The sequence below is a fragment of the Cetorhinus maximus genome, chromosome 2, assembly GCF_964194155.1.
Source record: "Cetorhinus maximus chromosome 2, sCetMax3.hap1.1, whole genome shotgun sequence".
Lineage (NCBI taxonomy): Eukaryota > Metazoa > Chordata > Chondrichthyes > Lamniformes > Cetorhinidae > Cetorhinus > Cetorhinus maximus.
In genome coordinates, this window is record NC_135880.1 from 37,159,608 (window position 1) to 37,174,014 (window position 14,407).

Consider the following 14,407-nt stretch of genomic DNA (forward strand, 5'->3'; position numbering starts at 1 on the left):
AGTACTTCACAACTGTGAGATTTAAAAACCAATTTTCTTAAGTAGAAAACAGCAATATCACTAACTACATAAACTAACAAGGACATTTCTTTCAGGGTCTCTTGTAACATTGAAATATTTACTACCATATTTAAACAGAAGTACAAGTAACTGCAGTTTGTTACTTACCATTTGAAGCTCTTTGATTCACTCCAAACTGAGTATCTGGTCACATTACAAGCCTATTAAAACAGCACTCCATTTACATTTTCATAACTAGCATTTTAAATGATGTATAAATCAAGATTTCATTCACTAGTTATTTAAAAAATATATTTTAATAAGAGTTGATTCAAAACATGCCAGCAAGGAAATGCATCTTATTTGTTACGATTGAACAAGTTCAGAATTGTTCAATGCTTGGGGATATGAATTTTACATTAATATGTCTTTGCCTGCCTATCCAAGTTTATCTTGACCCATTCACTACTGGATGAAATATCTGGACATGCCCTGTAGGTGCTAGTTCCAGGAAAATGGACAGTTCCATGGCCAAAGCTGCAGTGTGGATTCTGGCTGCATCAAATATCATGGTGAGTTAAGTTAATCTACAGCTTTCCCCCCAACCAGTCCGGAAATACTCTAATAGTTATAGGTGATGGAAATAGCAGTGGCAATTTTATGGGCGTTTATACACACAACCAAGAAACATCACAAAATCAATCGACTTACTAATTTCAACTCTTAACTCCTAGCTTTTCAGACAGTGTTCATTTCAACATCCAAATACATCATGCCTAGATCTTCTGTAAAACATTACAACTGCCTTCCAAATAAAAGTACATTGTCCCCTAAAACATAGCACATTTATACAAGAATACAGATACATTTAATGCATGTACAAACAGGATAAAACAAAATTTCAAAGCGTGTCTCTTGATTAACAACTGATGGTGCACCTAATTGTTGAAAATCAAGCTAACACATGCATGCGCAGGTGTATACACACACACAAATCAACACCTCTTAATAAAATTTGAAAAGAAAACAAATGGAAGGGATTCAAGTGAGACCACTCAAGAAGAGTGGAGAGATCTCCAAGAGGCATGTACAGCTTGCAAGTATTCCTTTATACAATAACCATCAGTATTGCAGAAAACAGTCCAACAAAAAAAAAAGCATTTTATGATCTACACACAAACCAGTGTGGAATAAGGATTAACTAATAAAATCCAAAATCTGCTTTTGAAACCATCTGCAGCTGATATGCACATTTAGATCAAAGCTTAAATCAGTGTTGGAGAACTATGTATATACAAAGGCTCTGTACAATTCCCTTCTCGGGATGTGTTTAACAAATCAGGTCATATAGTACAGGATCCATTTTCAAAATTAAAACTCTTCCTTTCTTCAGGCCCACCATTAACTTTTGTTCAGTAACATCACTGGTCTGTTTTATTTTAGGTAGTTTGTACTACTCCTAGGTCTGGCCTGTGGAGATTTATACACAAAAATCAACAGTCATAACTACCAGAACAAAGTGAGATGATTACGTTGATCAACAAGACTGAAAGATTTAACAGTAAACAGTTATTTTACTTATCAATGTCACATTTTAAAAAGCAGTCAATTCAACCATTCTTTACTCAAGTCTTGTTCCTACATCCTTCAGAAATCTAATTAAAGCAATATTTTATTGATATATAGGAAAGTCTTAAATGCTATTGCGCAAGTCTGAGTGGCAACAGCTGGATTTATTTTTTATCCAGTTAAAACGGGTAAGTAGAACCCTAGGTTTTGCATTTTGTAGAGTGCCTATTTCTCAAGGATGGGCAGAATTTGTTTTCTAATTTAAGTAATGCAATTAGTAGGAAGGCACAACATACATTATTGCAGTTCAATTTTCAAAAGACATAGTCCAAACAGTTCACTACCTGTACTTGGCAACACAGTTACACTCTACCACAGTTCATACTTCAAACCATTTAGGCTTCTCAGTTATGTATTAATAACAATACAAAACAGTAAATCAACCATGTGATTATGCCACCAAAAATTAAAAGGATCATGCCATTCATTTTCAGTTAACAGTGCAGGAGAGCAATAAGAAAAAATTAAAGTTAGTTACTTTGACATTGACTTGGAAGTGCTTTTCATAAAGGCAGTTACAGATGTTTCACAGAAAAATAAGTTTCCAATCCAATGTACTAGGCAGTACAAACAATTCTCCAAGATCAAAGTTGCGTGCAAATCAGTCAGCAGTCCAGTGTAGCACAGAAGACATAAGATTCTCCAGTAATTCTGGAGTGCAATATTAAAGAAGCAGTGACAACATGCAAATTACAGTCTGTTAACCAAAAAAGGGCAGTATGATCATCAAAAACAGTTATGAAAAATGAAAAGCAATTTAAAAACAGAAGGTTTTGTCAAGCAAGAGTACTGTTTGTAAGTTTTTTGCCCATGCAAAAACCTAATTCAAGGACTACATGGAGCTTTTTTTTTTATACAAAGATTCATGCTGGAGCTATGGTGAGATCATGTTCAGAGACATCAGTATGCATGTAATGACTGGAGTGGTATATGGATGATGGGTGATTGAGAGGAGGAGGGTGGGTGATTTGCTTTCCTTTTTCCCTTAAATTTGGTTGCCTTTGAAAGCACCACGAGCTGCAGTAGAAGCTGCATTTGCTGCAGCCGTCTGTACAGTTTTATTCGACATGACTCCTGTTGCAAACTCTTGCTGTGCTTTCTCAAAGCTAGCTCCTGTAGTACGATACATTCCATGTACCTAAAGGAAGAAAAATATCTTAAGTTATTAAGTGCTTCTCACTTCAAGACTTAAGTGTGAGAAATAAAGCATAAAAAGATTAGCTTTATTGTTGCTTGTAGCATAGCTCAAGAAAATGCTTATTTAGTAACAGCAATCATAAAATAGAATGGAAGACATGCAAAGATCTGTGGAAATGAAAGCAAGGCTTCAGAAGCAACAAAAGCCTCTTAATTTTTTAACATCCAAGTTATCTGCATTACGTTTATCTACATTTTAATTTGCACACATCAAATCTTTGCAAAACCTTTTTTTATTCATTCATGTGGTGTGGCTGTTACTTATTGCCCATCCCAAATTGCTCTCGAAGGTTGTGATATGTCACCTTTTAGAACTGCTACAATCCATGTGGTGCAGGTACATCCACAGTGTTGTAAGCGGGGATGTTCCAGGATTTTAAGCCAGTGACGGTGAAGGAATGGAGATATAGTTCCGAGTCAGGATAATGTGTGTTTTGCAGGGGAATTTGCAGGTAGTGGTGTTTCCATGCATCTGCTGCCCTTCCCTTCTAGGTAGCAGAAGTTCCTGATTTGGAAGGTGGTGTCCAAAAAAACTTTATCCAGTCATAGAGTCATAGGAGGTCAACAGCACAGAAAAAGGCCCTTCGGCTCATCAAGTCTGCGCCGGTCAAACAAGTACCTAACTATTCTAATCCCATTTTCCAGCATGAGGCCCATAGCCTTGTATGCCATGGCATCACAAGTGCACATCCAAATACTTCTCAAATGTTATGAAGGTTTCTGCCTCAACCACCCTTTCAGGCAGTGAGTTCCAGATTCCCACCACCCTCTGGGTGAAAAAATTCTTCCTCACATCCCCTCGAAACCTCCTGAACCCTACCTTAAATCTATGCCCCTTGGTATTGATCCCTCCACCAAGGGGAAAAGTTCCTTCCTGTCTACCCTATCTATGCCCTCAATTTTATACACCTCAATCACGTTCCCCCTCAAATCTCCTCTGCTCCAGGGAAAATAACCCCAGTCCATCCAATCTCTCCTCATAACAAAGTCTCCAGCCCAGGCAACATCCTGGTAAATCTCCTCTGCACTCTCTCTCTAGTACAATCACATCCTTTCTATAATGCAGGTTCCAGAACTGCATAACTAGCGTCTTATACAGTTCCAGCATACCCTCCCTGCTCTTATATTCTATGCCTCGGCTAATAAAGGCAAGTATCCCAAATGCCTTTTTAACCACCTTATCTACCTGTCCCGCTACCATAAGGGACCGGTGGACATGCAGTTGCTGCAGTGAATTTTCTGGATGGTACACATTACTGCCAGTGCACCAGAGGAGGGAGTGAATGTTTAAGGTGATGGATGGGGAGTCAATCAAGCATGCTGCTTTGTCCTGGATGGTGTCAGGCTATCTGAGTTGTTGGAATTGCACTTACCCTGGCAAGTGCAAAGTATTCCATCACACTCCTGACTCGTGTCTTGTAGGTGGTGAACAGGCTTCCAGTCATGAGAATTCACCACAGAATTCCCAGCCTCTAACCTACTCCTGTGTCCAGGGTATTTATATGGCTGGCCCAGTTAATTTTCTGGTCGATGGTAACCTCCAGAAAGTTGGTGGCGGGGTACTCGGCTATTGAATGTCAGGGAAATGATAATTGCCAGGCATAAGTGGGTTTCTCTATTGTTTAGAACTTTGAGACCAGTTTAAATTTTCTACCACTTGCATATGCAATCATCAATTAGTGTTTTATAAAATGACTATTTTGTTAAAAGCTGCATTTTGTTTCTGATACACACTAATGCACTTAAAAGCGCAATATACATTTAGAAACTTTGCACTATCCAAGACTTTTTTAAAATTTCTACTCAGCAGCTTTTCTGCCATCATCTGGACAAGAGTTTCATCTCTAAATGTGCCATCATCAGAATTAAGTAATTGCACATAGATTTCCTATGATACTTGCACACAGCAAGTTAAACACACAGGTGAAACAGAGAAACAAAATGTAGTGGGTAAAATGCCACAAGCTGTGACTAAAATGTAACACAGGAAATGGATAGTTTTAAGAAAAAATATTTTTGATAGATATCCCCACTTAAATCAGTTAACCCCAAGAATCAACATCAGTAAAGTACACAATCAGCAAATCCGGTCATGAATTGAAAAACTGTAGGAATTGACTGCACTTAAAGCATTGGTCGCACTCTTCTTCTTCTTAATTATTGCTTGCTTACATATGCACATTTTTTAAATTAAAGGACCAAGACGACTTAACTTACAAATCCACTGCTAAACTATTCTACATTCAAATGTGCCACTCACTGGGAAAGATTTCAGCCAACTCAATACCCAGATTTGATTATTACTGAGTTTATTTATTAAATTTCTATGGCCCTTAACAATAGCCAGCTTTTATGTATCCTAGTGAACATGTATTTTGAGGATAATTAGGATACATACAACTGTTTTCTCAGATTGCCCAGTGAAAGCAATCTTTGCTGAATGTTTTCCCAGATTACTCAAAATGGAAAATCTACAAAATTTGCTCCAAATAAAAATAAATGTCTTTTTGGATAAAATGCTATTCAAATTTTCCTCTAGATTACTTATTGGTAAATTCTCTTTGCTTTTCCCCCATCCTCAAAATAAAATGGTACTTCTGTTTTCAAATGTGTGTATCCTCCTTCAGCTGAAAGCTGAATAAATTCTTTTCCATAGCTATGTTAATCTATCCATTCAGTTGATTTATTATGTGATAACTTGTATTAAATAGCATTTTTAAATGTAGAGAAAATGAATCCAATGGTATTTCACAGAAGCAGAAGGGTGAAAAATGATTACACTTCCTAAACTTTGGTTCAGCAAAGACTCAGAAATGGGTTTTAAATAGGTTATTAAACAGGAGGAACAGGAGATGGAGAAATTTGAGGATGTGGACAGATAGCTGAAAGCACATCTGTCATTGGGGTGGGGTAGGAGTTTTACCGCTAAAGATTGGAGATGGGGGAAAGAGATTGAGGCCAGAGAGTGTTTAAACTAGAGGATGAGAATTTTAAATGTGAGGAGAACCAGGAGTGAAATGTAGATCAGCAAGGACTTACTCCAGGATACACTATGTGCAGTAAAGTTTTGGATGAGCTGAAAATTTATGAATGATTATGAAGCCAGCCAGGAGAGCATTTGAATAAATACAGCCTTGAAGTAATAGAGGCATGAAGACTTAAATCGGTAAGTGAGTCAAAACAAGAGTGGGAACAGCAGATGTGACTGGGGCAGAAGTTTGTCTTTGCGAAGGAGAGGATGTGGCATCAGAAGCTCAGCTTTGGGGTCAAAAAGGATGTTTGCTATTAGGTTGGTTCAGCTTGAGACAATGGCTGGGGAGTGGAATGGAGCTTATAACAGTCTGAAAACAACTAAGTCAAGCAACATGACAGCAAAGAGGCATAAAATAGAAATGATATTTTGAGATGAAGTACATTAGCAATTTGAGACAAGAAATATGATAAATGAAGCATGGTTGGGAGCTATGGTTCCCCAAGCCTTCCACCATTATGGATTTTCATTTCCTCATGTTTAGGTCTGTTTAGACCAAATGATAGAGGTTGAATTGTCAACAACTTAATTATTGTTGCATCCGGTGACTTTGAGGATGGTTGAAGATGAATTAAAAGGACACTTGTCTTCTATCATCTGGAAATTCCCATGTTTCTTACAGCCAGAATGGAAGACAGCAAAAACGTGAGTGAGTGGTTGGCCAGAGGTATTGTAGCAAATGGAGGACCCAAGGCAGACATGGCTTCATTAGCAACTGAGCATGCAAGATGTCAAAGGCAAAAGGGTAGCTGTTAATATGGATGAAAGTGTGTGCGCGCGCGCGGGGAATTATAGAGAACAAGCGGAGTTGAAATGAAAACTGAATTCACTGAGGATGAGGGTACAAATGAGGAAGGATCCCTCAGATCCCAGTAGATGGTGAGAATTTTAAAGGAAAGTGAGAATGTTGGAACAAAGTATGGTTCTCATAAGAAAATATTCTAAAGAAGTAACAAAAAAAAAGAGAGAACAAGCTAAGATTTGATGATAAGAGCCATATTGCCACCACAGTTTATGTGGGGAAGGTAATAGTAAGTATTATCAAACCAGAAAGCTTCATTCAGGGTCAAAAGATTGACTACTGTGTTGCAGGGCGACAAAGTCATATCTGTCTGCAGAATAATCCATTATAAGATTCTGGGTGGCAAGGGCCTTGCTTGCATGGGAACAGACATTTTGGAAGGGTAGCAGATTCTAAGCAGAAAGTGCTGGGTGGGATGAGCTGAAGGACGTTGGCAAGGTTAAATCCTAGTGGGCGGATTGAGGCATGTGATTGGGGGAGGGGGAAAAGGAAGGAAAGAAGGTGACCTGCAGTTGGTGTCAAAATGGGGTCAAAAGCAAAAATGGACAATGACAAGACATTTTTAAAAACTTCAGAAATATCAAACAGCATATTGATTATTTTCAAGCAACACAATTCAGATCACAACTGCCTATAGTAGTGCTCAGACTGCCATCTGCTGGAATATCTAGGTAAACAATTTGCAACAGCCAATCAGTAATACAACAGTGCAAATTTACATAATCTTAATTAAAATTACAAGGGCCCTCTGGCACTAACACAACTGTTCTGGAGAGCTTCAACAGCAAATATTAGGAGGTTATTCAACTTCATGGGGACATTAGAACTGAGCTTGAACCAATCATAACCTGATGGTCAACCCCTTGGAACTGAGGAAGGTTAGAGAGGGGCAATACAGTGAAGGGGTATAAAAACAAAAATTAAATTTTAAATTTGAGGTGATGTAGGGCAAGGAGCAATGCAAATCAGCGAGACCATGAATAAGTCAGCAGAACTTGTTGCAGGATAGGATACAGCAAGTACAGCTTGAGGTGGAGTTGGGGGTTCAGACGGTGCAAAGCAGGAGGCCAGCAAAGCATCTGGACATGACAAGCGGATGAGAGTTACAGCTGGGCTCTTTTCTTAATATCTTAATCGTTCATGGAATCTGGGTATCACTGGCAATCCACCCCTAATCGCTCTTTGCTTTTTAATGTCTAAGCGAAGCCAAGATAAAGGAAACACCAGATGAAGTACAGAAAGGTGTCAAAGTAGAGGTCAATTGGTGTGGTGGTGGCAGCAGCAGTGGAGGAAGAAAGATTGTTAGTGAATATTATCGGGTGAAAGCAACAAGTTTGGATTGGCCGTATGATAAAGGCATGCAAACTTGCTGAATAAAAGATTAGAGGGATGTAGACCAAGAGGGGGAAGAGAATGATGTTAAACAAATTGAAATTGAAATGTGGCCGGGGGGGCGGGGGTCCTATGAACAACTAAGACGAAAGCACAAGACTGAGGCGCAGAGAAATGCACTGAGGAGAAATCCTCTGTTCCAGTAACCAAGGCTTTGGTAAAAGGCTTTGGAATTCCATTGTCCAGTGAGGGAGAAAGAAGCTGTGAAATACCTCCCTTATAGCAACAGTGGGTGCTTATTGTAATATTTCTGGGTGTTTTGGATTAAGAATCTCTTTGGACAGTTGCCTGAAAGGGATGTGTAGTGGGAGCTTAGTCAAGCAGAAATCTTGTGAGAACTGTTATAGAACTAAATGCAACTGCGTAACTGTAGTCTTGTGTGTTTAGGTTTTCTTTTCTTTTGCTAATAAATGTTTTAATTTCATCTTTAAAATCTCAAAAGGTGGTAGTGGAGTCATTACTTTTGACTTCAGCATCCAAGCCTTCTCATAATAAATACAAATTACAAAATTGTTGTGATAGCGTTGCCAAGTTTCCCTTTTGGATTTGGTCAGCCTGGCAATATCACTTACCATATCTTAAATGGTATTTATATGGTAGACCCAGTTGAGTTTCTGGTCAATGGTGTTAGGGTGTTAATGGAGGGGAAATTCAGCCATGGTAATGCATTGGACATCAAGGGGAAGATGGTCAGAGCCTGGCACTTGTGTGGCACAAACATTACATGCCATTTGTCTGCCAAGCATGAATGTTGTCCAGGTCTTGCTGCATGTGGTACCGACTGATTAATTATTTGAGGATTTGCAAGTGGCGTTGAACGCTGTTCAATCATCAGCAAACATCCCCAGTTCTGGCTTCATGACAGAGGTAAATGAAGCAGCTGAAGATAGTTAGACCAAGGACACTACCCTGAGGAACTCCTGTAGTGATGTCCTGGGGCTGAGGTGATCACTCTCCAGTAAACATAACCATCTTCTTTGAGCTAGATATGATAACTACAAACAGTGGAGAGTTTCTACCCCTGCCTCCAATTTTGTTGGGTTGCCTTGATGGTGAAATGCGGCCTCTGTCAAAGGGCAGTAAATTGGGGAGAGGGCGGGAAATTGGAGTTGAGGCTGGAATTAGATCAGCCATGATCGTAATGAATGGTGGGGCAGGCACGAGGGGCTGATTTGCCTCTTGCTCCTAGTTCTTATGTTCTTACATTCTCACTGCATTCTGGAATTTAATTCTATCACCCATGTTTAGGCTAAGGCTGTAATGATGTCTGGAGCCGAATGGGCCTGGCAGAACCCATACTGTGCACTGGTGAGCAGGTTAATGCTGAGTAAGTATTGAGGTAGAGGCAGAACAATGTGATGTCAAGAACCTTTATGTTGGGGGAGTATATGGGGTTAGATGCGTGGCTTATATAGCATATCAAGATTGGGGCCAGCCTGAGGCAAGGACTGGAATGGAATCAGAGACGAAGGTATGGAATATGCAGCCAGGGCTGAAGGCAAAACATAATTCTTCTATGATAGTTCTGGAAATTCAAAGTTTCAATATTACAGAGGTGATCATTTCAAATGGATTCAGAGTTGATCAAAATCCACGATATAATTAACTTCATTGGAGCAGAAGTGGCTCCTGTAAACCACCAAATAAAGGGGTATTCTTACTTTGGGAACTGAAGCCGGGTTTTGCATAAGAAAAGCCTAAACAGAACCTAACAGAAATCACTGCCTTAAGAATAACACCTTTTAAAAACAAATCAAATGTGAAAAAGGATCATTTGAGACTCAGTGAAATGAATATTCAATTGGGGCCTTGACTCTCACCCATCAATTCCAAAGAAACATTCTAGAAATTATCCTGAAGAGGACCACCAAACATCAAGTAAACCCAATTCAACGTTACATATACACAGGTACCATGCAACTGTTTCAAGATACTTGTTTGATTCAAGAGTTTGAATGACCATCATAATCTTAGTTTAAAAATGTCATCTGAGTCTAGAAACAGAATGGAAATTATCCATTTTACAAGTATTTATATTTCAGATCCCTGGCTATCAAAAATATTGATTACTTTGATAAATGCCATCAGTTTTATATCAATACAGAAGACTTCACAATTTTACACAAAGTAGTAAATATTTTATTCTTTTCAAAAGCATTTAGCAGGGATTAAAAATATGAAGATAAAAAGTATGGAAACTAATGAATACAAAAAGTAGTTCACATAATGTTGTGTATTACAATGGATAGTTAAAAAATGCTTACCTTTTTGAACATAATTAGTGAGACAACGGCTGAGCCAGTAAAAGCTGCTGCGACAATCATCATCAGAACTCCAACAGGGATGCTGTTATTAAGAGCTGTAAGTGCTGAAATCCAGCCACTGAAATAGAGATGGATTTCAGTTCTGCCTTTCAAAATGCAAGTTAAGACAACTGGTAACATTTGAAGTTAATAGCCACAAACTCTACAGATTTTCTACAAGTTTTAATGGCCTACATTTTGCAGTCAGTGGCAAAGCAAGGATGCTTGCTGCTGACCTCAAACAAAGTCTCACTAAGAGATTTAGAAATGTGTGACAAAGACTTAACCTCCTCTCCCCATTCAGTTGATTGTGGTGTTCTTTAGTGAGTTTCCCAGCGTGGAGTTGCAGTGATGTCATCAAGCTGTACAAGCAGCCAATCAATTCTCATGACAGCCAACCAGGAAATAAAAAGTACTAAAAGCAAACGACTGCTATTTTTTTAAAAAACAAGGAAATAGAGGGTTGGGACATATGCAAGGGGTGAAAGAAGCAGCTGGAACATCATGGAAAAAAAAATCTAGTAATTAATCATTAGTGATATTTAACAACAATCCACAAATATAAAATTATTTTTTCAGGACTAGCTCTGTTGTTCAGCAAAAACTATTATTCAGATCATCATTAAAAACCAAGCTACAACTCAATGTGTAATTTTTAAAACAGCGAAGCTAGATCAGCAAAAGGGGAAGTTCACACCACATGAATTGCTCTTAATTATTGCCAGCTCTGGGGGTTCCATAGTGGAGTCTGTGGCACAGCAGTGAAAGACAAACTGCGACTTCAGGATTTCCACGTTAATCTTCCCCAAATCACAAAGTTGTCATCAGTTTCAAGGGAGTAACGATTTGGAGTGCTGACAGCTCACTGTCAAAAACCCCTGCAAAATCCAGGCCAATACATTCCTTGAAAATTATAAGATTTGCATCTTTCTTCCACATTCCAAAGATAATTGAGTGTTCCAGACAATACACTGGAGAAGGAGGCTCCACAAATATCCCCATCCTCAATGATGGAGGAGCCTAGCACATCAGTGCAAAATATAAGGATTTGCTACAATTTTCAGTGAGGAGTGCCAAGTAGATGGTCCATCTCAGCTTCCTCCAGAGGTCCCCAGCATCACAGATGCCAGTCTTCAGCCAATTCGATTCATTCCACATGATATCAAGAAACAGCTGAAAGCACTGGATACTGCAAAGGCTATGGGGCCCGACAATATTCTGGCAATAGTACTGAAGACTTGATCTCCAGAACTTGCTGTGCCCCTAGCCAAGCTGTTCCACTACAGCTAGAACACTGGCATCCACCTGGCTATGTGGAAAATTGCCCAGGTATGTCTTGTACACAAAAAGCAGGAGAAGTTCAACCCAGCCAATTACCCATCAATCTACTCCAGCATAAATAATGGAAGGTGCCATCAACAGTGCTATCAAGCGGCACTTGCTTGGCAATAACCTGCTCACTGATACCCAGTTTGGGTTCCACTGGGGCCACTCAGCTCCTGACCTCATTATGGCCTTGGTTCAAACATGGACAAAAAAAGAGCTGAACTTCTAAGGTGAGGTGAGTGGCTGCACTTGACATCGAGCCTGTATTTGATGGAGTGTGGCATCAAGGAGCCCTGGCAAAACTGGAGTCAATGGGAATCAGGGGGAAAACTCTCCACTGGTTAGAGTCATACCTAACACAAAGCAAGATGGTTGTGGTTGATAGAAGTCAGTCATCTCAGCCCCAGGAGTTCCTCAGGGTAGTGTCCTAGGCCCAACCATCTTCAGCTGCTTCATCAATGACCTTCCCTCCATCATAAGGATGTTTGCTGGTGATTGCACAATGTTCAGCACCATTTGTGACTCCTCAGATCTGAAGCAGTCCATGTCCAAATGCAGCAAGACCTGTACAATATCCAGGCTTGGGCTGAAAACTGGCAAGTAACATTCGTGCCACACAAGTGGCAGGCAAGGACCATCTCCAACAAGAGAGTGTCTAACCATTCATTCAATGGCACTACCATCGAATCCCCCACTAACAACATCCTGGGGATTACCATTGACCAGAAACTGAGCTGGGTTAGCCATATAAATACATGGCTACAAGGGCAGTTCAGAGGCTAGGAATTTAACGAGTAACTCACCTCCTGACTCCCCAAAGCCTGTCCACCATCGACAAGGCACAAGTCAGGAGTGTGATGGAAAATTCCCCACTTGCCTGGATAAGTGCACCGTCCAGGACAAAGCAGCCCGCTTGATTGGCACCACATCTACAAACATTCACTCTCTCCACCAACAGCACAGAGTAGCAGCAGTGTTTGCCATCTACAAGATGCACTGCAGGAATTCACCAAGGCTCCTTAGACACCTTCCAAGCCCACAACCACTACCACCTAGAAGGACAAGAACAGCAGATAGATGGGAACACCACCACCTGGAATTTCCCCTCCAAGGCACTCACCATTCTGACTTGGAAATATATTGCCATTCCTTCAGTGTCACTGGGTCAAAATCCTGGAACTCCCTAACAGCACTGTGGGTGTACCTACACTACATAGACTGCAGCGATTCAAGGCAGCAGCTCACCACCACCTTCTCAAGGGCAACTAGGGATGTGCAATAAATGCTGGCCCAGCCAGCGAAGCCCACATCCTGTTAATGAATAAACAATTTTTTCTAAAACAAACAAAATATTTGCACCAATATTATTTCAATACCTCAATTATATCAAAGTAAAATAATTTGAAATCACTGGGGTAACCTGGGTTTCACAAGTAGAGGTATTAAGTACAAAAGCAGGGAAGTTATGCTGGACCTTTATAAAGCTCTGATTAGGCCTCAATTAGAAAACTCTGCCCAGTTCTTTAGGAAGGATACGAGGATTCTTGAGGGGGTCCGGAGGAGATTTACTTGAATTTTTCCAGGGATGATGGATTTTAGCTTCAAGGTTAGGTTAGAGAAAGTGAGGTCATTCTCCCTGGTACAAATGCGATTGAGGGGAGATTTGATAGAGGTATACAAGATTATGGCAGGTTTGGACAAGGTGGACAAAGAAAAGCTGTTCCCATTAGCTGATGGTGCAAGGACGAGGGGGCACAGATTTAAGAGATATGGGTGAGGATGTGAGGAAGAACTCTGTGCAGCAAGTGCTGATCACATGGAACTTTCTGCCTAGGGAGGGTGGGGGAAGAGGGAGACAATGATTTCCTAAGGAAATTGAATAAGCATTGAGAAAAAGAAACTTCCAGGGCCACAGAGATCAAGTAGGGGAATGGAACTGACTCGATTGCTCTACAGAGAATCAGCATGGGCTTGATGGGCTAAATGGTCTACTTCTGCACCATAATTGCACTGCTGAGTGTGGACACAGACCAAGATGATCCAGTTTTGATTTCTTGGCTGAGATTAGCCAAGTAACCAGAGATTGTAGCAGCTGGAACACTCCAGTCCTCAGCAGCTGTGTGTGGAGGGGGAAGAGAGTGGATGAGGTCAGAAGAAACCAATTCCTCCACTTTGATATTTGTCCAGTGACTCCTGCTCCAACAGCAGGTATGTATGTGGATGCTGACTGAGAAGTAAACCAGTCATGGCTATAATGTTCACCCAAGGAAAGCAAAAAAGCAACACAAAAAGGGCTGACCTGAATACCTCAAGTTCTATCTAACTTAATTTATAGTTTCCTTTGTGAACTCAAAAACTTCACTTAAATGTAGTTTATTTGAAACAAAAAAAAAGTCAATGGAACAATTTGGTCTAATTAGAAATGAGAACACTCAGATGACAATGACTTTGAAACCTAGGAATTAATACTCACCAGTTTCCCCACTGTGGAATTCCTACTGACTGCAGTACATGGACAGCAAATTGACAGATAAATACGAAGAAGAATAGAAAGAAGCTGAAGGAACTGTCACTCCTGAAAAACAATATACCTTCATCAGTTTTGTTGAAAATGCTAATAACTTCGATGAATACTGTACCCCTGCCTCACAGCGTGCATCTTGGGATAAATCGATCAGAGGCACAGAATTTGTACAAGATCATGGTTCATTTCAAATCTTGTGAAAA

At 40.0% G+C, this 14,407-nt stretch overlaps 1 protein-coding gene across 2 annotated transcripts in view; it reads right to left on the minus strand.

The window, feature by feature from the left end:
* Positions 1-298: 298 nt before the first annotated feature.
* Positions 299-14,407, minus strand: part of scamp1 (secretory carrier membrane protein 1) — a 65,147-nt gene continuing 51,038 nt past the window's right edge. For both annotated transcript variants that reach the window (XM_078563163.1, XM_078563169.1), the window contains 3 exons: positions 14,154-14,255; positions 10,316-10,433; positions 299-2,767 (listed from right to left, as the gene is read on the minus strand). In XM_078563163.1, coding sequence (XP_078419289.1) covers positions 2,615-2,767; positions 10,316-10,433; positions 14,154-14,255 — 373 coding nt within the window. In that variant the 3' untranslated portion in view covers positions 299-2,614. The remainder of the gene's footprint in view (positions 2,768-10,315; positions 10,434-14,153; positions 14,256-14,407) is intronic.